This window comes from Heloderma suspectum, chromosome 13, assembly GCF_057233095.1.
Source record: "Heloderma suspectum isolate Gila_16-S chromosome 13, 16-S_ref, whole genome shotgun sequence".
Classification (NCBI taxonomy): Eukaryota; Metazoa; Chordata; class Lepidosauria; order Squamata; family Helodermatidae; genus Heloderma; species Heloderma suspectum.
The window spans coordinates 12341544-12367800 of record NC_139470.1 but is presented as its reverse complement, the minus strand read 5'-3'; the positions used below and the strand labels follow the sequence as shown (position 1 = coordinate 12367800).

The window sequence follows — 26257 nt, the reverse complement described above, 5'->3', positions numbered from 1 at the left end:
ACTTTTAAATATTTATAAGCAGATGCCTTTCCGGAGCCTCGGAGAACGAGCCAGGTCTCCTTCCTTTCTCTGTCTCGCTCTCGCTCTCCCCACCACCCCACCGCCACATGGACAAAGTTTAAAGATAAGCAGCTCTTTGAACAGACAGAAATGTACCTGTTTTCAAGGGCAAAGACGATCAACAGGTAAAAAAAAAGAGACAGGATTGTGGCCATCACAGATCAAGAATGCAAGATCGTGACGGGGGGTTCAAAAGGCCTCCTCTCAGAAGTGCCAGAATGCAGAAAGTTCCAAGCGGCATCGTAGTTTTATTTGGATTTTATTAAAAAAAAATATACATGGCTGAATTGATATGCTTACTTAGATCAAGGGTACAGAATCCCAAATCCAGACTGCCTAGGGTTGCAATCTGGTCCCCCGGGGCTTCCCAGAAGGCCATGCTCCCTTTTCCTACCACCACCTCCTTTCCCCCAACCACCAATCATTTGGTGGTTGCCTGGCTTTTGTGCAGTTTTCCCTCCCTGTTTTAAAAGGTTGAAATGCCTCTATTAGAGCTTAGCTACTGGCAGGAAAAGCTTTAAGCTGAAACAGGCTATTTTTGGAGCCACCATTTGCCTTTGGCCACACCCACCACTGGGATGCGGCCCTGAGAGCTTCTCTGGAATGGAATTCCAACCTGGTGCCAAAAGACGTTCAACACCCTTGTCTTAGCTATGTAGGTGAAAAGAAATGAGACCAAAAAAAAAGGTGCCTGCCCCAAGGAGATTACCATCTGAATGCCAACACTTAGATGAGGTGAGAGAGAGAGGGCAGGTAGGCAAGGGCATTGGGGTAGGGTGGTTAGCAACAGAAGCTATCCAAGTAGCTGAGACGTGGGTTCAATTCCCCGCCTGTGCAATTTCAGGAACGGAACACAGACACCGTTGATTAATTGTATTTATTTACTGTTCGTTTTGAGGTTTGCTGATGCTTTTAACTTGTCCGTGCATCTTATTGTTTTTCATGCAATAGATACACCAGTGTGGTGTAGTGGTTAGAGTGTTGGCCTACGACTCGGGAGTCCCAGGTTCTAGTCCCCACTCATCCAAGAAGCTCAATGGGTGACTTTGGGCCAGTCCCTGACTCTCAGCCTAACCTTCCTCACAGGGTTGTTGTGAGGATAAAATGAAGGAAGAGGAGGACCACGTAAGGACCACGTATTTCCTCAAAGGAGGAAATAAGGCAGGATAGAAATATATTAATAGGAAATATTTTGTATGCTGCTTTGAGTGACTCCTATTTTGGAAGGGAAACATGCGATACGTTTTATTATTATTATTGATGATGAAGAACTCAGTGGAAGAGCACAAGCTCTGCATGCCGAAGGGGCCACGTTCAAATCCCTGACATCTCCAGTTAAAAGAATCAGGGAGCAGGGTATGGAAAAGACCCTCAGCCCAAGACTAGACCTTACTAGGCTCTAGAGACAAACGCTCTGACCCTTGCTGTAATCCCCCTGCCTCCCTTGATTTTCAAACTGTACTGCTTCAGGTGGCAAGCGGTGGATTCGGATTTCAAATGCTCCTCTTTGCAAGCGGGACACTGCACTGCAGAGAGAACGGCTCAATCCTGGCTCTTTTTGCCTGCTGTGCTGGCTTTCTACTTGCAAGGACTGCTGCAGGGTACCCTGCATCACGCATATCCTACTGCAGTCTGTAGTCTTTTCTACCACCTGAGGATTATACTACACAGATAGGCTAGGCCTGTTTGGGGAGTGTGTGTGTGTGTGTGTGTGTGCGCGCGCCCGTGTGTGTGAGAGTGAGAGAGAGAGAAAGAGAGAGAGAGAGAGAGTGTGAGAGGTTGGTGTAAAGAGGTTGGTGGTGTGCGTGCGTGCGTGCGTGTGAGAGAGAGAGAGAGAGAGAGAGAAGGAGAGAGAGAGAGAGAGGTTGGTGCAAAGACGTTGGTGGTGTGTGTGTGTGTGTGTGTGTGTGTGAGTGAGAGAGAGAGAGAGAGAGAGAGAGATTGGTGTTAAGAGGTTGGTGGTGTGTGTGTGTGTGTGTTTTCCAATTAAAACCAAACACACACAAAGTACCATGTCTTAAATTAAAAACAGAACAAAAAGGCTTTATTACACAATCTTTTACCAAGGGAAGCTTTAAAATCATTCCAATGTAAAGTATTCTGCAAAAATATCATTCTTCTTGCCAAACAGACCTCGGACTTGTTGATATTCCAATGGGACTTCCGCAGCTTCTTTGTTTATATCCCTATCAAACATCTGCCAGAAAAAGAGAGAGAGTGGGAGATGTCAGAATATTCTGTCTTTTTGCTCTGGTGTATTTTGCTTGTCTTTTCTCCATAGTGAATAGAAGCTACTGCCAGGGTGTGTGTTTGTGTGTGAATCAGAGCACCCCCAACCCCTCACACCACTACTCTGACCAAAAGCCCCAGACACTGTTTTAAGATTTTTTTAAAAAAAATGGGGGGAGACGATCACAATTTCCTATTTCACCCCTAAGACTGGCCCACCTGACAGGGTTGTTGTGAGAGTTACTGGCAATCTCTACGTGAAGTGTTTTGAGCCTTTAAGGAAAAGAGCTCTATATAGATGGAAAGCACTGTCAGATTTATATTCCCTCTGCCCTCTGCCGAGTTACGCTCCGCCACCCATCATGTCCCGCTGCCAGCCAAAAGCACCCACGCAGGGGTGTTGAACTTTTCAGCCTGAGGGCCACATTAAATTTCAGAGAAGGGTTTGGAGGCCTGCATTCCAGTGGAGGGCAGAGCCAAAGGCAAAAGAGCGGGGGAATGCCAAAAATACCAGTATATTTTAACAAAATCTGTACTGCTAAGTAACTGAGCCTTAGGACAGGGATTTCAACCTTTTAGAAGGGGGGGCCTTCACAAAAAGCAGGAAACTACCAAACAACTGGTGTTTAGGGGGAAGGGGGTGTGGCCATTTGGGAAAATCCAGGGGGGTGATTTGGCCACAGGAGGGCCTGAGGTCCAACACCCATGAACCCAACTATAGGGCTCTCCAGACCCAGCCAACTGGAGGACAGGACGCTCTAATTGCTTTCGTATGCGCAAGGTAAGCTTGACAAGGTGATTCTTACTGAACACTGGGAAGAAACGTTGCTTGCATGCTGTTCCATTAGTGGAACAGCTGTAGCTCAGCAGAGGAGGCCCTGCTTTGCAAGCAGAAGGTCCCGGGTTCAATCCCGGCTTCCCTAGTTGAAAACATAAAAAGGACAAGGTGGCAGGTGATGGGGAAAGACCCCTCTCCACAGAGAGGGGCTGTCAAGTCAGAGTAGACGGGACTACATCAACCTTCCCTCACCTGGTGCCCTCCAGACATTTTAGACTTCAGCTCCCATCGGCAGGGCCAGGGACGCTGGGAGTTGTAGTCCAACAGAAATTTCCGGAGGGCACCAGGTGGGGGAAAGCTTTGGCTAGATGGAGAAACGGTCTGACCTGGCGTAAGAGAGCTTCTATTTTTTAATTACGAGAGATTCCGCAAAGAAATGGGTGTTGCTCAATGGAAGCGGAAAACTGAAAGAAAGAAATACCTGGGGAGGACAACACCTGGAATCTCAGGAAGAGTCTTCTTCGCCCCAACTCCTTCTCTCTCTCTCTTTCTCACACACACACGCGCGCGCACACACACACACACACACACACACCAGGGCGATGGCCCTGAAATCACCTCCATCCACGCAAGGATCTGCATTACCTCAAAGGTGGTCGTCTCCAAGACCTCCGATAAATCCTCTTCCATCTCGGACAGTGACGTGTTAATTGTGCTGGCCGCTCTGGCCACGTCCGGGTGGTAATGGTTCTGCAGCGTCTGTGGAAACAATGGAACGGGCCATCAGCTGGAGCCACAGCAGTGCTAAGGAGGTGAGGAGATGCACCCCGCTCCTGTCTGTGCCCGGGGCCGGCCTGAGAGCGGAATGCAATGTCAGAGAACCGCGTTCCAGACCAAAGGCAAAAGGGGGTTGGGGCCAAAAAATACTAGCCTATTTTACCTTAAAGCTCTTAGCGCTGGGTAACTACGACTTGCGAGAGGCAGTTCAGCATTTTGGAAAAGGGAAAAAATGGCCAAAGCCAGGAAACCACCAAAGGATCAGTGGTCAAAGAAAAGTGTAGGGCCAGGGAAGGCGGCATGGCTACCTGGGGAACTCCAGAGGGCCAGAATGGGACCTCAGGTGGGCCAGATCTGGCCCGCAGGCCTGAGGTTCAACACCCCTGGTATAAACCACACAGGCTAGGGTTTGCTGGGAGGAGTGGTTCAAAAGCCCTCTCCCACTGCCAAGTATTCTTAGTGGCCTGGTTTGCACATAACAACAAGAGTATGGGTTGAGTATGGGTTGTTGTTGAATCATGGGTTGTTGTTGAATCATGGGTTGTCATTATGTGCAAACCCTGTACTACAGTTTAACTATGGGTTGTTAACCACAAACAACCCAGGAAGAGAAATCAGGGTTGTTGTTGGGTTGTGAACTCTGGGTTGTTTGTGGTTAACCACAGTTAAAAAATAGTGCAGGGTTTGCATGTAACAACAACCCACGATTCAACAACAACCCATACGAAACCCATACTCTGGGTTGTCGTTACGTGCAAACCAGGTCTCACCAAGTCTTGTTGGGCTTTAATGTGTGGCTGGAAACCGTAGATGTGGCTGGAAGCCATTATCTGTTTGTAATCCACCCAGAGAATATTGGTTATTGGACAGCTTACAAATATAACAAACAAATAAATAAATATAGATCAGCTGCCTCCTGTTTCAGTGGTTATAGGTACCTAATGGACTGCTAACTGGTAAGAAAAACAACAACTGGCCGGATATGTTCTCACACCACTGACAGCAAGTTGCTTTGCAAGGAGAATCGGGTGACGCTGCACCAGAATCGAGCTGCTGCTAAAAGGCATAGTTGCAAGGGCCGGTGGAGAAGTTGGCAACAATGCATGTCTCTCTCCCTTGCCGACGTTTTCATAGGGAGGAAAAGGGCTGGTTGTCCTGCTGCATTATTTAGGACTGTAATGGTGTATTTAGCGTTTTCAGCTTTATTGTATGATTTGACAGCTTCCCTGAGAGTCTGTGCTGAAGCGTGGCATATCAATGCTGTAACAACAATGAACGAGTTGTGCTTTTCAGTGACTGCTGGGTGGCCCCCAATCAGCTGAATCCATCCGATGTGTGTGCGTAGGAAGGGTGCCCTGATTCCAGACCTATGATGCACTCTGTTTAGAAAGGGGAGGGTGAGCTAGATGTATCCCCCCCCTCCCATCATCTTTACAATTCCCTGTATCTTCCTAGGAAACCCTTGGACCAGTTCTACAACTCAGGCACAATGAGATGGTAAAATTCTGGTCCGTACCACTTCTGAAAACAGGCACATACACAGTCATATTTTTGAATGGTGCCCTATGAAGAGAGCTCCCTGCATGTAGAAAACCAGCACATCAGGGAGAGGGGTATGCTAAACCTTTCCCACTGCACGTAACACATCCCTGCATGTAGAAAACGAGCACATCAGGGAGAGGGCCATGTAAAATGGGCTCATTTTCTACATGCAGGGATTTTATTTATATAGTAGCAGGGAAAGCACTGCATCTGTCTTCTGAAGGAGCACAGAATCCAGGATCCTGCCACCCCATTCTGCATCACTTTTAGGACAGCCCTCAAGACTTCTGTCCTCAAGAGGCGTACCTTTATCTCCCATAGGGAGCTCTCCAAAGCTCTGCTTTCTGAAGGCTCTTTTTCATCCATCCGATAGGGATCTTCTGACATCTCTACAGAAAACAGGACAGAGAAAGCTGTGATGGACAACCGTTTGCAGGAAGAATTTAAACTTGGAGCTCCCGTGTCATGTTGGAGCTAACCTCCAAAACCTCATCCCCAGGTAACATTGCAACAGCAATCACAGCAGAGAAATATCGCACCTTCCCTGCTTCTGAGTAACCACAAAATGAGTCCCCTACACATAGGTAGGGGGAACCTTCGGGGCTAGAACCAGAAAAGCTCAGCTCTGTGTGCAGTTGCCCTGTGCGGCGAGCCTCCGGGGTGGCAGATGGCAGCATCCTTCTGGGCAAAGAACTATTCTCCGGTGTTGGGCTGGCTCTGTCCGCTTAGGCTAGCCAGTGGGCAGGAGGGGCTTCCTGTTTGGACTGGGACTTCTGCTCTGGTGTGGTCTTTGGTCCCTGCTCCTGGATCCCTGCTGGCAACGGGTCTACAGCTCAGCACTGTATGACCAGCCATAACACTGGGATTGGGGGTGGTACTCCTACATCAAAGAGGGAAGCTGCAGCCCTTCCTGTTTCAAAAACTAAGGGAGAGTTGATGAAGCTGTGCCTCTCCAGATGTTGTTGGGACTCCCACCGTCAGGGATGAGTCCCAGCCCTTTCAGATGTCTGACAGCTCCGATTCTGAGTCAGAGTGAGAACTGCTAGATCAAGGCCGGGGGGGGGGGGACCCTCCCTAGAGCGCCTAGACGCTGGGGGAGATTCCTCCGAAGGTCTTGACAAATAGATGGCCCAGGCTGGTTCCCTGCCCCCTCCCTCCACTGTGGGAACTCAAGTTTCCGAGGAGGAGGAGCAGAAAGAGGGGTGTGACTTGAGAGGCTCTAGGGCGCATTGCAAAGCAAAACGGGAGAAGTTCGGGGCAGGGCTCAGACACTCTGCCAGGATAGCCACTCTTAGAAGCCAACGTAGGAGGGAGCCCCTCTAAGGGAGGGGCACCACTGTGAAGCAAGCTTGGCCGGGAGGCTCATACCCAAGGAAGCTCATACCCAAACTGCCGGCAACTTCTCCACCCCCTGGTTTCGTCTCCTCTGCTTAGGGATTGTTGATTGGTTATTTAGGGCTTGGGGCAGTCTGAGAGCTTCCTAGAATCTGCATTTGTAGAGATATCTTAAGGAGCGCCTCCAGCAGCACCAGACAGGCCGCTTAACAAGATCAGCCTCGGATGGCCTTCTCTCTGTCCCATCAGCCAGGACTGCTAGGCTGGTGGGGACGAGGGAGTGGGCCTTTTTTGTGGTGGCCCCCACTCTGTGGAACTCCCTCCCTAGGGAACTCCGTCATGCCCCCTCTTTAATGAGCTTCCGTCGTACATTAAAAACGCTGTTGTTCAGGCAGGTATTTGGGGTGGGTTAGGGTATTTTAGAAAATGTTTTTATTGTAGAATTTTATTGTTTTAAACTGTTTTTATTGTATGTTGTGCATCGCCCAGGGTGGCTGGGTGACCAGCCAGATGGGCGATTAATAAATTTAATAATAATAATAATAAAAAAATGCTAGTTTCTAGCAAATAATGTCATATTGGCCTAAAGCTCTGTCTCTTTGTGGTGTTGATTGCGAAGGGGGAAGGACGATTCACTCTTTTGACAGCCACGCCCATCAGCCCCAGCTACTACGGCCAAAGGTCAGGAGTGATCTAGACGGGCGTAGGTTCTCCACTCCTAATTAAAGCCTCCCAACACAAGGAATATGCGGAAAGGCTCACGGAACGCCTCTGCGCTGCTGACTCGTTTTAATGAGCTAGCAGTGAATGGGCCCCTTGCAGAGAATCGGGCTGTCTGGACCATTCAGAAGATCCCTGTGCAGATTTAGTCTGAGCTAGATTTCTCCAACTTGGTGCTCTCCGGGTATTTCGGACTACAACTACCAGGCTTCCTGACCATTGGCCAAGCTGGCTGGGACGGATGGGAACTGAAGTCCAAGCGATCGGGAAGGCAACAGCTTGCGGCAGGCTGAGTGTGCGCCTCCCAGAATTCTACAGGAAGGTGAGGAGGCCCCGAAAAAGGTCACGCCCGGCCCAACCCAGCCGCCGCCGCCCCTTTGAACCGGCAGACGTGGTTCCTGCTTCCGCCTCCTGCCTCTCACCTGGGGGGCCGTCGGGCCGGTGGATGAGCACCTTGCAGGATGGGTGCCTCCGCAAGAGGTTGCAGATGAAGGGGATGACAATCAGCAGACCGTCAGGCGGTGCGGTGAGCGCCAGCCGGGCCAGCCGCTTGGCGAACGCCGCCACCAGGTACGCCGGCAGGTGCCTACGGGAAGAGAAGGGGCGGGAATTCAGGCAAAAGCTCTCCTCCTCCCACCTCCGCCGACTGTGTGGCACCGAGCTCCTGAGAAGTCATCCGCAAGTTCGAGACGGGGCCACAACGTGGCAAAAGGTGTGTGGGAGATCCCAGGTTCACTCCGTGGGATCGCCAGTCAAAAAGACCCTTCTCTGCCCGAGACCCTGGAGCAGCCCTTCCCTGACCTGGGGCCCTCTGGAGGTTTGGGACTACAACTCCCATCAGCCCTGCCAGCCAGTCCAATGTTCGAGAATGCTGGGAGTTGTAGTCCAAAACGTCTGGCGGGTGGCCAGTTGGGGAAGCCTGCCCTGGAGATTTCTGATCGGGCAGGACAGACAACGGTGAGGTGGCTGGGAGAAATCGCTTGACCGGGTATGGGGCAGCTTCTGGCGTTCCTAAAACAGACTTAAGACTCAATTTATGGAATCAGCGGAGTGGCTGGCATAACGGGCCAGCCACCCTGTTATGGAATCAGTGGGGTGGCTGGCCCCCTCCGGCTCAAGGGTGTCAGATCTCTTTCATCCCGAGGGCCAAATTCCATTCCGGAAAAGTTCTCAGGGGCTGCGTTCCAGTGGTGGGTGGGGCTCAAGGCAAAAGGGGGCAGAGCCACCTGGCACGTATGTTGTGCTCTTTCCAGTGCCAGGTCAAGACCTTTTTCTTTCTCTGGGAATTTTAGCATTCTAGTCCTTTAGCTCTGTGGTTTAAAATTTGTTCCTGTATTTTAAATCTCTGCATTGCTTGTAGGTTTTATGCTGACTGTGCTTTCATACTGTAGTTTCAAGCGTTTATATTTTATATTGTTTTTATGCTGTAGTTGTGGTTTTAATTTCTGTGAATCGCCCAGAGCGCTCGGCTATTGGGTGGTATAGAAATGTAATGAATTAAATAAATGGGGTGTGGCAGCCCTTTCAAAGCACCCCAACACCTAAAGCCAATTCAAGTAGAGGGCTTTTGAGGGGCGGGGGGAGAAGGCAGATTTAAAACCCATGAAAATAAGTGCTCAAAGCTGTCACGCTTATTCCTTGGCCCCGGATAAAATTTTAAAAGGCTTTCCAAGGAGACAGCCAAAGGGAAACAAACCTTCGGCCGAGCTTCCCAAAACCAACGCGGACGGGAGGCCAAGAGGCATATCCGCCAAACACAGACTTACGATGAAGACAAGAACAAATCCAGCAAACGGAAAAACCGGGCACGGTACTTCACGTGGAAGATGGAAGGGTCGAGAAGGCTGTATAGCTTCTTGTAAAAATCAGGATATTCCCTATACAAAAGGAGACCACAGGAAATAGACAAAACAGACTTAGTTAACCCCCTGACAAGTTGGAGTTATTACAGACTCCAAAACCAGTGAAAATTCACAATGGCTACTTTTACCCTTACGATGCAGTTAAGATAAAGAGGTGTTAACCATCCCGCTCTTTATTTTTATATATTCATTCCTCCAGGAGGTTCTGAGGTGGAAGCAAATGTCCGTGAATAAAATATCACACTTTTCAACCCCACAGGAATGAACAGGGGTCAAAACAACCACCAGCCCTGTATACCTAGAGCCATGGATTATAAACTGTAATCTTTAGTACTGTAATCTGTAGCCTTCCAGATTGGGAAAGGCTGCATTAAACTATGTATTATTAATTTAGTATTATTAACTATTATTATTATTAGATCTTTAGAGGCCTCTCTCAGAAAGAACTCTCAGCCATCTTACAGCAAAATATAAACATACAAAACTTAAAACAGCTAAAACAGTTATCCCCTAAAATACCACCCCCCCATAAAAAAAAACTAAAAGTCCAGTGACAACCAAAACAATTCAACTGATGCATTAAGGGAACGATCCCATGGCCCTTAAACAGCATCTGAGGGGCCACAGGATATTTCGGATTCCCAGCTTCAAGGCAGAGCTCTGTCCTTGGGCCTGGGAATCAGAGGTCTCAACCTCCCACCCCTCACAGTTGGCACAGAAAGATTCACGCCGGCTGCTATCCAAGGTGAGTAACTTGACCTTGGAGACAGGGAGAGGGGGGCATTCCAGTGGGTAAGGAGGGCAGGGGATTGGAGAGGCTGGGATACGAGCTATCCTGAGGCCTCTGCAGCCTCCTCCTCTTCCCTCCAAAAAGCTCCAGCTAGACAGCCAAAAAAGCCCATCCAGCAAAACTGCAGAACGGGAGGAGCGGGGAGGTGAAGATCGCCTCTGCTGTTCCTCCCGCTCTGCACTGGATGACTGTAAGGCTCTGAATCCAGAGGCTTCCAGTCATCGTGACAGGATTGCACCCTAGAAAGCCCACCATATGCCATCAAATGCCTGTGAATAAAGTCTTGAGCTGGCGCTGGGGAAAGCATTCCACAGCTGGGAGGCCACCATCAAAAAGGCCCTCGCCCCTGTTGCCATCCTCCAAACCTGCCTCGGAGGAGGGCCTCAGATTTGATTGGAGATGCTGAGCGTCATGTAAAAACCTCCATTCAAGTAGTAACTTAGCAGAGCAGGGGGAGAGGTCTACGAGCTGGATCTGAACCACCAAATTGGAAACGTGCAAACCACAACAGCTAAAGTGTTTGGAAACGGGAACCGAATATGATTGGCATGCTTCAGGTGGGTTCAAATTGCAGCCTTTCGAGAGAAGATCATTGGGGAGCAAAAAGGAACTTACAGATTATGGTGAAGAATCAGTACAAACAATCCATTTAAGGCGAGAAGGCTGATCGCTCCACCTGCAGGAGAAGCACGGTCCGATTATGCGCACATGATCCATGAGGCATGAGCCAGAAGTTTGGCACATGAACTCTACCACTCGTATTACCCCTAACATGTATCTATCTGATGGTCTGCCTCTGTGTGTGTGTGTGTGTGTGCGTGTGTGCACACAAGATGTTTTGCAAAAATTGTATTTAAGGGGTTGTTAACTCATAACCAGGACTGTGCACATGGACGCTAGGGGTCTTTCAGCTCAAAGGCTGAATTCCATTTCGGAGAAGCTCTCAGGAGCCGCATTTGAGTGATGGGCAGGGCTATCCTAAGGGGGGGGGGGCGGTCAAAGGCAAAAGGGGAAAGACCAAAACCACAAAAATACCAGCATAGTTTACCTTAATGCTCTTAACTGCCAGTAACTAAGCATTGCGGGCATTTCAACCTTTTAAAATGGGGAAAAACTGCACGAAAGCTGGGAAACCAACCTGGGGGAAAGTGGAAGGGACTGTGGGTATCTGGGGACCTGTCAGGGTGGAAACTGAGCCGATAGAGCAGTTCTGATTCTGAGGAGGATCAGCAATCCGTGGGAGAGGAGCCAGCTCATCCCTCACAGGCACAGCAGCTGGCAGAGATTCCTCCTGCCGGCATTCCTGAGATAGATAGTGACCCGGGCAGTGAGAGAGTGCGGGAGGGGGGCTTGCTAGACACTTGATGCAGACGCAGGGAGTGACGAGCGATGGAGGGTGCGGAAAGGAGGCGTAGCGCCCGTTTGGCGCGCAAGCAATGGCCGCGTCCCGTGGACCCAAGGGAAAGAAGGGAGGATCTCTCCCTAGCCCATAAGTTCAGGGTCTTCAAGTGACTCTCCTTCAAACGGGGATCAACTGCCTACTCGGAGCTTAGGCCACTCTGCTGTTCATTGCTTAGTTGCTGGTGATTAGCATCTGAAAGAGTCATTAAGCTGTAAAAGGATTAAAGCCTTAAAAAGAATTCTTTCGTCTGTGTCTTGAGTTGGCTATTGGAGTGTACTGAAAAAGGCCGCTAGGGCGCTTCTGACAGCACCCAAGGCACGCCGGTTCTGGCCCATGGGCCTGAGGTTTTGCACCCCCGGTATGAACAAACTTTACTACCAAAAAATTTAAAATTCTGCTACCTGGCTAAACTGTGCAAAAATGAAGACAGTAGCCTCAATTTGGTTCTTTAGCATGAATTCCGAGTCTCCAGAAATCCTGCATAAAGGGTCTGTAGGCTCAATCTGGGGTGGATGTGTGCAGCGAAAAATTTCCTCCAAGCAATGCAATCCCTCCCAGATATCACGATCCCAGGGTGCAGCCTGAAGGCGCACGAGGCTGCCGCTTGGCTGAAGCTAAACGGGCCCAGGTCTGGTCAGTGACTGGAGGGGTGACCACCAGAAAGCCCCCACACACACACACACCACCTTTGAGATCCACAATGGGAGAAAGGAAAGACAAACGGCAGGTTTAATGATCAGCCAAAGACCTTCCTGTGCCAGAGAGCCACAGACCTCCTTTCTCCTGCCGCGCGTGGACGCCCGTGGGTTGGCTGCCACGATTTACCCCCAACCCTCAATGCAAGCCCACGGTCGTCCTGGCAGTTCTGACGCCAACCTTTGCCCAAGGCGCACAGAATGCCCTCCGTCGCCCTCCGTCTACTCACCTACGTCATAGGCAACTGTCAAGAAATCGATCATGAGGGTGGGCTCGTTCATATGAGGCAGGATGGAATCGTGCAGTATCACCAACACTTTTTTGTACAGGCTGCCGGGCAGCTGAGGAGGGAGGAGAGAGAGGTGGGGGGGGGCAGGGGGAGGGGAGATACAGAAGTCACGTCAAGTGACTTTCAGGCACGGTCTGTCCCAGAGGCTGAGAGGCTGGGATTCCGTCAGGAACCTGAGGCCAAGGAAGAGCCTAAAACATCTACAACAGTTCCGCCATTTTGAATGGAGAACACACGAGGCCGCATGGGACAGCCCTCGGGTTGCATGACCTGCCGTAGTTGGACAACAGGGGCCTAACTGAGGGGGCCTCTCTACCCGACACACACACAAATCTTGGAACTGGGAGGAGTGTTGAGGAATGAAAGGCAAGAGTCAGCCTCCTTGGGATACTCCTGGGTCCGTCACTGGATCTTGTGTATGGGGCTTATGCTCTTTTAAAAAGACGTTTACTTATTTATTTGTTACGTTGATATCCCGGCTTTCCTCCAGGCACCCCAAGGCGGTGTACACAGGATCTCCTCTCCATTTTATTCTCACAACAACCTTGTGAGGTAGGTTAGACCAAGAGTCAGTGATTGGCCCAAAGGCACCCAGTGAGCTTCATGGTCGAGAGGGGACTAGAACCCGGGTCTCCTGAGTCCCAGTCCAATACTCTAGCCACTATGCCACACTGTATCTCAAGCAGGGGAGGCTGGTGAATCTAATGTGGGGGGGGGTGGAGATTCCATTCTGGGTTTTAGTTACAACCAGCCAAAGGTCTAAAGGAGCTATCCAAGGTGCTGGACCCATTTTTTTTTGGGGGGGTGCATAGCCAACAATCTAGATAGCTTTAAAATGGGCGGGGGATTAGACATACTCTTGGAAGACAAAAGGGGCCAGGATAATTAAATGAAAACTTCAAGTTCAAAAGCCCTAGCTCTCTGAATACCAGATTACCAGATCCTGGGGGGCGGGGGGGGGGGGCTTCAAGCCCTATTTACAGGCTTCCAGGAGATATTTGGCTGCCCACAGTTGGAAACAGGATAGTGGACTACGTCACCCTCTTCTCTGATCCACCAGAGCTCTTCTTATCTTCCAATACAAAACGTTCATACTCCCTCCCGTGACAACAGGCACTCACAAGTGTGTGCCCTTGGGGCGTAACAAGAGGGAGCAGGATTTTTTTTAGAGAAATTATTTGGTGTTAAATCAGAGCAAGGACCCAGGCTGCCAACACTCACCTTATGCTTGAGAAATCCGAGCCACATCCTCTCGAAGGCCCGCCTGTGCTCCTGAAGACAAGGGCGGAAGAAGAACACGGAGATCAGACTCTGGAGTAAACCACCTTGTGTTTATGGGGCTTTCACGGGTTCGTATGGGAAAACCATCAGCGCAAAGCGGGGCTCAGTGGTTGAGCCCAGCTGTCTTCAAACTCTGCCCCAGAGAACCCTGAGGGTTCTTCCGAAGCTTTATCAGGGGTTCCACGATGAGAAGGTCGGTAAGGGTGGATATGCTTCCCTGACAACCCTGGGGGAGCATTCTAGAGTGCATTCTAGAACGTTCCGGAACACCCTAGAACTTTCAACCCCAAGGGCCTCATCCAATTTCAGAGACACTCTCGGGGGCTGCCTTCCAGTGGCGGGCGAGGAAAAGGCAAAAGGGGCACAGCCAAAAATACCAAAAACTATCAGCCTATTTTAGCTTAAAGTTCTCACTGCCAGTAATTACACCTTAGGAGAGGCATTTGAACCTTTCAGGACGGGGGGAAAAACTGTACAAAAGCCGAGAAACCACCAAATGGTCAGTGGTTGGGGGCAAAGAGGTGGAGTCAGATGAAAGGGCGTGGCCTTTTGAGGCACCCTAGAGGGCCAGATTGGGAACCCTGGAGGGCCGGATACGACCCTGAGCCTGCCTTAGGAGAAGCATTTCAAGCATATACATATATATATATACCTTTAGCTTGGACACTTTCCATTCCTGTTGGTTAGCTGTTGGGGGGGGGGGAGGGAAAGAGAGAGAAACACTGTTAAATAAGGAAGGCAACGTGTAATGAAATATGTTATAGAGCAGCTTATACATCAGTGGCCGTGCACAAGTTAGCACTTGGTTTGGGACCACAGTATGGCTTGGGATCACCATACCTGATGGAGCGCCTCTCTCGACATGAACCTCCCTGAACACTATGCTCAACATCTAAGGTCCTCCTCCAGCTGCCTACTCCAAGGGAAGCTCGGAGGACAGCAACAAGGGAGAGGGCCTTCTCGGTAGTGGTCCCCCAATTGTGGAATGATCTCCCCGGTGAGGCCCACCGGGCACCAGCATTGTTACCTTTTCAGAGCCAGGTTAAGACCTTTCTCTTCTCCCAGGCCATTGGCAGCGTATGATAAGTTTTAATCGATCCTGGATTGTCTTATGGTTGTTTGCTTGAGATTGCTTGTTTGAAGTCGTTTTAGATATATGTTCTCTTGTGTATATTGTCTGTTCGTGATGTTATTTATGTAAATGGCTTTTAATCTCTGCATATTGTATTTTTAATGTTTTTAATCTTTGTAAACCACCCAGAGCTTTGGCTATTGGGTGGTATAGAAATATAAATCATAATAATCATAACAATGATAATGGTTAGGGATGTTGGAGAAATCTGCAACGGAATCAAATTGAGTTCAGATTTTAATGAATTCTGCAGTGACCAGCTTTTCCTGAGTCACATGGATTCTGCAGGCTTGAGGACTTTTTGGTTTTGTTTTGTTTTTAATTTTCTGGAATTTTATGCAAACTTAGTCATAGAAAAATATGTAAAATAAAAAACACCGGCTGAATATGCGCATTTCTCCCATAGGCTAAAGCATAAAATGCACATTTTGGGTTGATTTGCGCACTGGGGGAGATTTGCGCATTGGAGGGATTTGCGCACATTTAGGAAATTGGAAAAAATCCAATTCCGTCAATGAGCGGATGATGGAACGAAAGGCACCAGACAATCCACAAAACGCAGACAGAATGGATTTTGCAGGATCCGTACATCCCTACGCATGGCAGTGCACGTTACACTTGCAGAAGTGAACACGGAAAGCTGCCTTATGTTGCACCAGAACCATGGTCCCACTACGTCAATATGACTTCCTCCAGCCTTTCCCAACCCCCCTCTAAATGTTTTAGGCTTTAACTCCCATGAGCCCCGTCCAGCCTGGCCAACTTGTAGGGAATGCTGGGGGCTGTAATCCAAAACATCGAGCAGAACACTGGGCTAGATGGAAAGAGAGTATAATGCAGGAGTGTATACGCCAGTCTGTGTGCATGCTGCAATGATGCCACACATGGCCAACCCCGGGGAGATTAACAGAGGAACAACAGAGGAAGCTGCCTTATAAAACCTCAGCCTCGTTCAGTATTGTCTACGCTGACTGACAACAGTTCTCCGGGGGGTCAGCCAGGGGCTTTTCCCAGCCCTACCTAGAGATGCCAGGGATTGAACCCGGGATCTCTGCATGCAAAGCAAGGGCTCTATTGCTGAGCCATGACCCTTCCCCAAACACAGTCCAAGCCTCCCCATTGGGGAATCGAACCCATCTCCCACATGACTAGCTGGGGATATTTGCCACTATAATAAGAGGCAAGTGCTTGAAATTTTATAGCTATCCATCGTGTGTGTGTGTGTTTTATATATAACACGGGCGGGTGTTATATATAACACATATACTGTATATAATTTGTCCACACACAAGTTTCTAGCCCTTATGGTTACAAAGACAGGCTTGAAAAGTGAAGGGCAGTGCCTTATCAAGAAATCTAAGAATTGAGGCCTGAGCTTTCTGCTTTTCCATTTCCATTTCCCTTTCCCTCATTTTCCCTTTTGCATCGTGTCTTCTAGATTGCAAGCCTGTGGAGGAGGGACCCTCTTCTTTTGACTGATTTGTAAACCAGTCTGGGAGCCTTTCCAGCCAAACTGTGGAGGAAATCCATGTTGTAAATAAATTAATATCTGCAATCCTAAACTTTGGTCAGGGTAGGTTGGCACGGGACTGCCATTTAGCACTTTCTAGGGCAAGGAACTTCCAGGACAAAACTTTGAGGAACTAGTCTCAGACCAGGGGAGAAGAGTGGTTCTGGCCTCCTTGGCACCAGCAGCACAGCTCTGGGTGATCCGAGAGACACCTAGAATGGTTCTAGCACAAATACAAAGATGTCCAAGCAAACAGCAGCAGCATTTCACTCACCATGCCTTACTAGGAAGTTTTTTATCTCGCTCTCTTCACTCGGCATGGCGATGGATGAAACAAGGGCAAAGACGTTCTTCTGGTAAACTGGAAATGGAGCCTAGATAAATAATAATAATAATAATAATAATAATAATAATAATAATGATAATGATAATGATATATGATGCACAAACATGCACATGCACATGCTTGAAGTTCCTTCTCTCAACATGGAGTTCATAAGCGAGTTCTTGTGGAAAAGTTAAGAACTAAAAAGTAGAGGGATTTCTTTTTCCGAGCCATGAGCAAAATGACCCCTCGCTGCCGACTCATTATGTTACTCAGCATCCATTATTTTATTGATTACATTTTTATCTTTAGCTGGGAGGCATGCATCATCTGGTTTCCACATTTTATCTTTACAATGATCCTGTGAGGTAGGCTGAGCTGAGCAAGAGCACGCACAGGGTTGGCCCCAAAGCCCTCAGTGACCTCCGTGGAGGAGAAGGTTGTCAGTGGCTACTAATCAGGATGGCTATGTGCTATCTCCAGTCTCAGAGGAAGACGGTCTCTGGACACAAGCAAGAAGCTGCTATTGAAGTCATGTTCAGGCTGTGGGCTTCCCAGACCCATCTCGTTGGCCACTGTGGAGCAGCAGAAAGCTGGACTCCACGGGCCGTTCACCTGATCCAGCATGGCTCCTCCTACGTACTCGTGTTCCTATGGCTGAGCAAGGATTTGAGCCCAAAATTCCATATAGTTCATCTGATATCCTAACTACTACAGCCTGTTATGACTTTTATTTTAAAGACACACCAGCCGTGCTTCTCTGTTCTTTGGCGCAACCAGGCATGGCTTAACCAATTGAAATCTGCATAGCACCTTCCTCTGCCCCCACATTCCACCTTAAGACCATTACAGCTCGCAGACCGGGCCTTTCCCCAGCCTGCCCAGTAACATCTTTTCCTCTCTCGCCACCCTAGCCAACCTTTATTGCTGAACGCCTACCCGTGAGAAGAGTTCCAACAACTCAAACGCTCGCTCACGCCCATGCAGCTTTTCTACGGAAGCCTATCATGCTACTGCTGCTCCAGAACGGTCTTCCCAAACAGACCAACCTACCGTTTTTATCGCTACGACATGTGGTGCGTGTAAAAAAAAGGATCTATAGATTGCGAGATTTGCGGGGTGGCAATGCGCCTCTGAACCCACAGAGATGCATTGCCACCCCCTGCCCTATTCATAGGCTCCCTGCCAACAACCACTGGAGCATCCAGTGCCAGGGACAGAGGACCAATCTGGCCCTCACCCAGAACTTTGCCCCCAAGCATGGTGCTTTACTTTTCCCTAAAGGAGGGCATGGAGACCAAGCACAAAGCAGAGGAGGAGGGATACACTGTCCTGGGCAACTACAACCCTTAAGAATTGAGCCTGCCTCAATCTGTGTGGCCACACCACTTCATCTGCATTAGCCCCACCACTTCATTTGCATGGCACCCTCCTGGGTTCTACCCCTTGGTTCCCCTGGCTGTGACACCTTTTTTGGAGGGGGAAGGGGGTACCTTTTTGGCCTTTGGCATCACGCTCCCAATGTTTTCAGCCACCGACTTCATCACAAAGAACCGGACATCGTCATGTTCCAAGTATTCTTGGAAGCGAGAAACCAGCAGGGAAGAATCCTCTCCCGTTGGGATCAAGCCCCCCACAACTAACTAGGAAGAAACAAATGGAAAAGGAAGTTGAGAGCTCAGATGACACCATCGATTGATCTAACATAGCAGGAGTCCTTGCCTGCTGGCCTCTACCCGCCCTTCCTTAAAGCGTTGTGATTAGCCTTTGCCAATTCAAATACAACCTCCATGTTCAGGGGCAGTATACCTCTGGATACCATCTTCAAGCAAGTCAAGCAACCAGGTAGGGCCATAGGTTTCACACATGCCTTTGAAACTCCCAAAGCATCAAGCCGGAAGCTGCTGGAACAGTAACACTGCTGCAGATGAACCCTGGTCTGTTCCACAGGGAAGGTCTTATCCTATATACCAGGGGAAGGGAACCTCTTTCAGCTTGATGGCCATATTCGATTTCAAAGAAACTCTTGGGGGCTGCATTCCAGCAGTGGGCGGGGCCGAAGGCAAAAGGGGTGTGGCCAAAAATGCAAAACAATACCCCTATATTGTAGCTTACGACCGGTAAGAAAAGCCTTAGGAGAGGCAATGCTATCTTTTAAAATGGAGGAAAAACTGCAAAAAACTTGGGAAACCACCAAACAACTGGTGGTCAGGGGAAAGGCCGTGGACCTCCGGGGAATCTTGGGGGACCAGATTTGGCCCCTGGGCCTGAGCTTCCCAACCAATGCTATATACTAACAGCAAACTCATTCTCAGAACGTCGATCCTTAGGTAGCCAAAAGGGGACCATCCACAAAGCTTTGCTATAGCACAAAATAACTTTAGGGTGTTTTTTCTTTCCGGGGTGTGTGTGTGTGTGTCCCAACACAGCCCAGTGAGCATGCTCAGTGGCCAAAGAATGCTAAGTATCTGTCACATCGGGGGGGGGGGGAGGCAGAAAAAGGGAAACAGAATTTATTGTATTTCTTCATTATTAACATTTATCGACCACCTTATTTGCTAAAAAAGCATCAGGATGGAATGGAATATCCTAGGACTGGGCATAGCTGGCTGGCTGGCATCCCAAACTGTATCCTCTAATGTTGACAGCAGTGGCTGGAGGACAGTAGCTCAGTGGTGAAGAGCATGCATGGCATGCAGAAGGCCCCAGGTTCGATCCTCGGCATCTCCAGGTAAGGCTGGGGGAAAGAATCCTGCCTGAAACCCCAGGAAGCCGCTGCCAGTCAGTGTCGACAATACCGGGCTAGATGGACCAAGGGTCTCAAGCTCAGCGTAAGGCAGCTTCCTAGGTTCACACAAGGATTCATGCAACTCACTTTCAAAAGCTCCTGTGGAAAATTGAAGCTCCATTCATTCTTGATCAGAGGATGTTTGGCTTCCAGTTCCACAAACTTCATCAGGGTACAGAGGGCAGATTCCTTGAATGGAAAAAAGCGGGGAGATAAACAGTCTTTTAAGTGCAACCATCAATTTCAATAACATTCCCTTTACATGTTGTTCGAGTGGGACCCAGGAAACCCAGGTTCTAGTCCCCATTTGGCCATGAAGGTCACTGGGTGGCAATGGGCCAGTCACTGTCTGTCAGCCTAGCCTACCTCACAGGGCTGTTGTGAGGCTAAAATGGAGAGGAGGAGGAGCATGTAAGCCACCTTGGCTTCCTTACAAGAGGAAAAAAAGGCAGGCTATAAATGTAATCGTGAATAAATAAATAAATAAAAAGACATTACAGTGCTTTCAATGCCCTGCCTGTGAACATTACAAGGGGCTTGGTAAAATCCTTTCAAAGAGAAGCAGAGAGAAAAACTGTCAGCCCATGATTCCTGCCTTCGCACAAGGGCCAGCCTAGAGGCTGGGGTACACTTTACACAAGCTCAGGAACAGGCAACAGAGCAGACACCTAAGAAAGGGTGCATGCGCCTCTCCCTCTGCCCAATTTAAACTGTAAGCTCCTTGGGGCAGAGGGCGCCCACATAGATGGATAGCACAGTATAAATCAGGGGTGCAGAACCTCAGGTCAAATCCGGACCACCTGGCCTGCCAAATCCAGTCCCAATCTGGCCCGCCAGGGTTCCCTAGAGGGATATGGCCCTTTCCCTAGGCACTGGTCATTGGGTGGCTTCCTGGCTTTTGTGCAGCTTTTTCCCCATTCTGAACAGTTGAAATCCCTCTTCTAAGGCTTAGCTGCTGGCAGTAAGACCTTTAAGCAAAAATATGCAGGTATCTTTGACATTTTTGGCCTCATCCCTTTTTGCCTTTGACCCCGCCCACCACAGGAATGCAGCCCCTGACAGCTTCTCCAAAATGGAATTGGGCCCTCGAGTTCAAAGAGGTTCAACACCCCTGGTAGAAATCATAAATACATCCTCAGGCAGAGTTTCGCAATGCAAACTGGGGCTGTCAGGAATGAATCTGAGCATGTAGAGATGTCTGGCAGCTCAGATTCAGATTGGGAACAGCCAGAACAGGGAGAGGCAGTCTCCTTGGTGAGCCCAGATACAGCAAGACTTTCTTCCCAAGACCTTGACACACAGATGGCCCAGCCTGAACAGCTCCCCCATTCCTCCCCCATGAGAACCCAGGTTTCAGAGGAGATCGAGGGGTGTGACTTGAAGGATGCTAGGGTCCGTTGCAGAGCGAAGAGGGAAAAGTTAAGGGCAGGGCTCAGACGCTCTGCCAGGTTGGCCACTCGTGGAAGCCAATGCAGGAGGGAGCCACCCTAAGGAAGGGGCATCCCTGTGAAGCAAGTCTGGTGGTGAAGTTCTTGCCCAGACTGCTGGCAACTTCTCTAACCTCCATTTCGGCTCCTCTATTGATACTCGTTGATGTGCGAATTAGCTGTTTCACTGCAGTCTGAGAGTGTCCTAAAATCTGCATTTGTAAAGAACTGTCCTTAGCTAATAAAGAAGTGTAGCTTGAAGCCTTGTTTCCTGGAGTGCACTGACTGTGAAGGGAGAGGAGGAAGGAACGTGACGGGGCGGGTGCAACCTGGGTGTCGCCCACCCTGCACTCAAAATTCTGGCTTTTGCAGGTGCCAGATTGGGTCACTTTTTGGCGAGGGGTAAAACTTGGCCTCTTTGAATGATGCTCCGTGACGGCATCTTGGGCGACCAAGACCAGGGGATGTGCATCGCTTAGGATTAGGAGTCACGGAGGTGGTAAGCCTTGTCTGGGCTATACCTCTTCCAAGCGCAATTTAACGCTCCTCCAGACCAAAAACTGCCACAACAATCTCCCTCCAGACAGAAAACTAGCATATCAGAGTAAAAAAAGGATAGGTTAGAACTCTTTTCCCGCCGTGCTTGTTTTCCACACGGAGGGAATCTTTTGGGATGGAGAAGGATAAAGATTTTTCAGCAGTGGCAGCTGGCGACTCCAGTTCCCGAGGGGCGGTTATTCTAGTCTGGGTTTTAGTTACAACCAGCCAAAGCTCTAAAAGCACTACTCAAAGTACTGAAGCTTATCCCCAAACTGCACCAGCTCAGCACCTTGGATAGCACCTTTAGAGCTTTGGCTGGTTGTAACAAAAACCCAGAATGGACTCATTACCCCTCTGGAACAGGAGTCACCAGCCGCCACTGCTTTTCAGCCTCTTCCTGGCAGTCTGCAAATGGTACAGCCCAGATACAACTTTTACACTCCGGTGGGGACTAGACCACAGCTGACTGACTGTTTAGTAGTGCAAGATTCTCTTCTCACACCTTCCATCCCACGGAAAGTCTCCCATAAGAACATCAGAAGAGCCCTGCTGGATCAGACCAAGGGTCCATCTAGTCCAGCAGTCTGTTCACACAGTGGCCAACCAGCTGCCCATAGGAAACCCACAAGCAGGACACGAGTGCAACAGCACCCTCCCGCCCATGTTCCCCAGCAACTGGTCCCATCCAAAGAGAATCTTGGTCGGGATTAGCACTCGGAGCAGCCTGCCGGGGTCACCCTCACTAAACTCACTTTGACCTGGAAAGATTTGTGGCCCATCAGTTCCCCCAGGCAATTGACGCAACTGTTGTACCGATGTCTCATCCAAATTTTGTACTTGTCTTCTGCTCTGTAGCTCTCTGAAAGACAAGATGAGGTGGGGGGAGAAGAGGAGAAAAGGTGGATGGATGACCAGATTTTGTTTGTTGTTCTGCTTAGGACAGGGGACCAGAACCCTATTTTGTTGAGAATTTTCTTATTTTTTCCCTTCTGACCACGGGTCAAAGTGGCAATGACACACAAAAAAAGCACAGCCTGTGAGAATCCTACACAATGCTTAAGACAAGTAGCACAGCAACGCTGGCAGTTCTGTAGACTGCTGAATTAGAACTTGTCAAGAAGTTTGATTCCATCTGTTCGGGCTTGAACGGAAACAGAGGTTTATTGTCCCTCTACAGACATTAATGAACACTGGAAAAAAAAAACTAGGATGATTGTATTTTAATTAATTATACACATACATAACTTATCTCGAAAAAATAAACTCAAAGTAATTAACACCTGTAGCAGGACAAGAAACCATTATCTCTATTCAAGCCCAAACAGACAGAAACTAATTTACTCACAACTCTAATCCAAGGAAGAATGCAAAGCCATCAACGAGCAGAAAAACTACCCCTCATGTACAGCATAGTCTCAAGACTCTTCTCTAGGCCTAGGTTACCTCCCAGGGGTGTTGAGAAAATGAGATGGTGGTGAGCTGTGGAGTGCGGAAGAGAACCATGTATGCCTTCCTGAGCAACTTGGAAGTGACAATCAAATCTATTGACAGGGATGCTGATCAACATGAAGGATACAGATAGCTTTAAAAACACATTGTACTTCTGCAAAGCTCCGGGCTCCTCCTAGCCTGCTAATACCCCCCTCTTGTGCCCAGATGGTGCTGCTTTGGCTACATAAAGATCGGCACTCACCCCTGAACATTGGAAATAGAAGGAATGATTGATCTTCAATTGGTAGGTCAAATTAGAGGCGACCCACCATTCCCCTCCACCCATTACCTCCCTACAGGGATGTTCAACCTCACCTTGCAGAGACTGCTCTTCTGGAGGTAGTTTCCCCACAAACAGCTCTCCCCGCTCGAGAAAGGCCCCAAAGAGGCGGCTACAGGTCCGGACAGCACACAGGACCATGTCTTTCTGCTCAGCCTGTTGAGGAAAAGGGGCAAGGATTTGGGGTGGGGGAAGAGAAGAGGGAAGGAACAGGAGACTTAACAGGCTGTACTAAATATCTGGAGAATGGGACAATGCGCTGGATTAACCATGACACTGAATACTCTGTAGTAGTGTTGTCTTTTTCACTTGAGAAGATGATGTTAGCCATCTAAATTAGATTAGATTGAAGGGAAGATTGTCAGTTGTCTCCTCCTCCCTCAATTGTTACCCCCAGCAACTGTAAAAGAGGGAGATGAGAAGGGAAGCGGGGCCATTCCTCCAGCCCTGTAGAAAGACGACTCCATTTGTTTCCTCTTCCCTTCCCCTCCTTTCTTCCTCATGTATCATGTCTTTTTAGACCGTTAAGTGTGTGGGGCAGGGACCGTCTTCTTGAACTGACTGTTAGTAAGCCGCTCTAGGAGGCTTTTTGGCTGAGGAGCAGGATAAACAAAAATACTTTAAATAAATAAATGTGTCTGTGTAGCCATAGTTCATTGCCAGTGTACTCTGCACATGCTCAGGAACACACTGTTCCTCCCTAGCACTCACTGTGTTAAGAGAAGCGCCAAAGGCAGAAGCTTGCTGACATTTCACGAAATGTCACGAAGAGGCATGTCATCTTTTGTTGTCATGAATAAGCCCACACAAGGGACCATTCTTCTCCAGCGGTTCATTTGGTTTCTTGGATGGGTGCAGAAGAGGGAAGGCTCCATTCCTCTTCCGCCAGTCCTCACACTCACCTGCATTTCTGGTTGTGCATAGCTACCACACATATGTGCTTGAATAGAGGTTGCCATCTTTATACCCTCAGCGCCATAGCCCAGTGGTGTAAAACCTCAGATCCAGGAACCAAATCCAGGCCACCTGGGGTCCCAACCTCTCCCCCCACCCCTTGGTCTTCTGGTGGTTTCCCATTTTTCGTGCAGTTTTTTTCCTCATTCTAAAAGGCTGAAATGAAAAGGTGACTTGGGGGTCCTCCTGGAGCCATCTTTGTCACCTGAGGCTCAGGTGGTCTCAATGGCACAGAGTGCCTTCTACCAACTTTGGCTGGCAGCCCAGCTATGCCCCTATCTGGACAGGGATTGCCTGGCTTCAGTCGTCTATGCTCTGGTAACCCCCAAGTTAGATTACTGCAGCGTGCTCTACGTGGGGCTGCCCTTGAAGACAGCTCAGAAGCTGCAGCTGGTGCAAAATGTGGCAGCAAGATTGATAACAAGGAGAAAGAATGTCTGAACATATAACATCAATTCTGGCCCATTTGCAGTGGCTCCCTGTATATTTCTGAGCCTCATTCAAGGTGCTGGTTTTGACCTATAAAGCCTTACACAGCTCGGGGTCATAATACCTGATGGAGTGCCTCTCCCCTTACATTACATTCATCATCTAAACCCCTCCTCCTTCAGGTGCCTCCTCCAAGGGAGGCTGGAAGGCAGCAACAAGAGAGAGGGCCTCCTCCGTGGTGGCTCCCCAATTTTGGAACAATCTTCCCGATGAGGCCTGCCTGGTGCCAACCTTATCCTATATTTGTTGTCAGGTTAAAACTGCCCTCTTCTCTCAGGCATTTGGCAGCATATGATGAGGATTTTCAATCAGGTCCTGGATTTTTCCCGATTATTGTTGAAAACTGTTTAGATACGTGTGTGTCTCTGTATGTGCTGCCTGTTTACACATTTGTATGCCAATGGTTTTTACGCGATGTAGAATGCATTTTTAAGGTTTTGATCTTGGTAACCCGCCCAGAGAGCTTCAGCTACTGGGCGGTATTAAAATATAATAAATGACATGAAAAGTGCAAAGGAACTCAAACTGGGAAGATTGCTATTTATCTGCAGGCGTATGGCAACTCATCAGCAGAGGAAAATGACCTCTGCACATGCTCCTCTCCCTGTTGCTTCTCTTGTCCCTGGCATTCCAAAGAAGTACCGGGGGTGGGGTGGAGAAGCTCAAGCCCACAATCTAAACACATGCAGCTTTCCCAACCTGGTGCAAAAGGTGTGGGGACGCCACTCACCGCCCCCTCCCCCATGGCCATGCTGGCTGCGGATGATGGGAGCTGGAGCGGAGAGCACTCGGCTGGGGAAGGCTATAACGAGGCGGGGCTACCCGCCCCCGCTCCCGCCCCCGCCCCCGCTCAACAGGGCTTACTTTTGAGTAAAAGCAGCCTTCTCCAACCTGGTGCCCTCCAGACATTTTGGGCTTCGGGTCCCATCTGCCCCAGCTAGGATGGCCAATGGTCAGGAATCCCCGTCGTCCAAAACAACGGGAGAGCCCCACGGAGTCAAGCATGGAAAGGTGGGGAATGCGCACTGCACACGCTCCGTCGCCTCCTCCCGGCTTTCCAAAGAGGTGCCGGGGCCGATGCGGCTGGCGGCTGCTTGGAAAGCTCGACACGCGTCTCTGCCGGGACCCCCCCCCCCAAAAAAAAAGAACTGCCGGGGCGCGCGCGCACGGCCCGTCCCCGCACCCACCTGCAGCTGCTCCAGGATCTCGAAGACGCGGTTGGCGTTGCTCCGGCTCGCCAGCAGCGCCTCCAGGCAAGCGCCCAGCGCGGCTTCGGAGGCCTCCATAGCGCCTTCCTCGCCCTCCGCCCCGGGCCGGCTGGCCCACGTGCGCGGAAGGGCGCCCGGCCAGGCGCCGATCCGCCCCCGGGGGAGGCCCACGCGGCTGCCGCGCCGCCGCCTCTCGGTTCCGGCCGCGGCGAGGCGGCTGCTCCGCGCGTAATGCGCAGCACTTTCTCTTTTGCCCGCTCCCCTCTGGGAGGCTGCGCTCCTAGCCCTGCGGGAGGGGAGGCTGATGGGGTGCGACTCCAGTTCCCATCCGCCCTAGCCGGCCTGGCCGCGA

The 26257-nt window shown here is 49.7% G+C and overlaps 1 protein-coding gene and 1 long non-coding RNA gene across 2 annotated transcripts; one reads left to right on the top strand and one right to left on the bottom strand.

Moving 5' to 3' along the window:
• Positions 1-11725, top strand: LOC146336063 (uncharacterized). Its single transcript, XR_014785715.1, has 3 exons — positions 1-185; positions 5760-5885; positions 7341-11725. It is a non-coding gene; the product is annotated as an uncharacterized LOC146336063 (long non-coding RNA).
• NOC4L (nucleolar complex associated 4 homolog) lies at positions 2088-26171 on the bottom strand. Its single transcript, XM_084819528.1, has 15 exons — positions 25885-26171; positions 23290-23410; positions 22236-22342; positions 19604-19705; positions 18222-18371; positions 16678-16777; positions 14414-14448; positions 13702-13752; positions 12421-12532; positions 10709-10769; positions 9208-9318; positions 7864-8027; positions 5693-5775; positions 3713-3826; positions 2088-2257 (listed from the first exon to the last, which is right to left on the bottom strand). The coding sequence occupies exons 1-15, from the start codon at positions 25981-25983 to the stop codon at positions 2141-2143; spliced, it is 1527 nt and encodes a 508-aa protein (XP_084675654.1). The 5' UTR covers positions 25984-26171; the 3' UTR covers positions 2088-2140.
• Between the last annotated feature and the right edge of the window lie 86 nt (positions 26172-26257).

What these genes read in the sequence shown, in the direction of transcription:
- NOC4L (XM_084819528.1), bottom strand. Translation starts at nt 25,983, where the DNA reads ATGGAGGCCTCCGAAGCCGCGCTGGGCGCTTGCCTGGAGGCGCTGCTG. An exon ending in AGATCCTGGAGCAGCTGCAG is followed by an intron (nt 23,411 to 25,884) that starts GTGGGTGCGGGG and finishes TTTCCTCAACAG; the next exon opens with GCTGAGCAGAAAGACATGGT. An exon ending in GACAGTTGCCTATGACGTAG is followed by an intron (nt 10,770 to 12,420) that starts GTGAGTAGACGG and finishes CTTCTCCTGCAG; the next exon opens with GTGGAGCGATCAGCCTTCTC.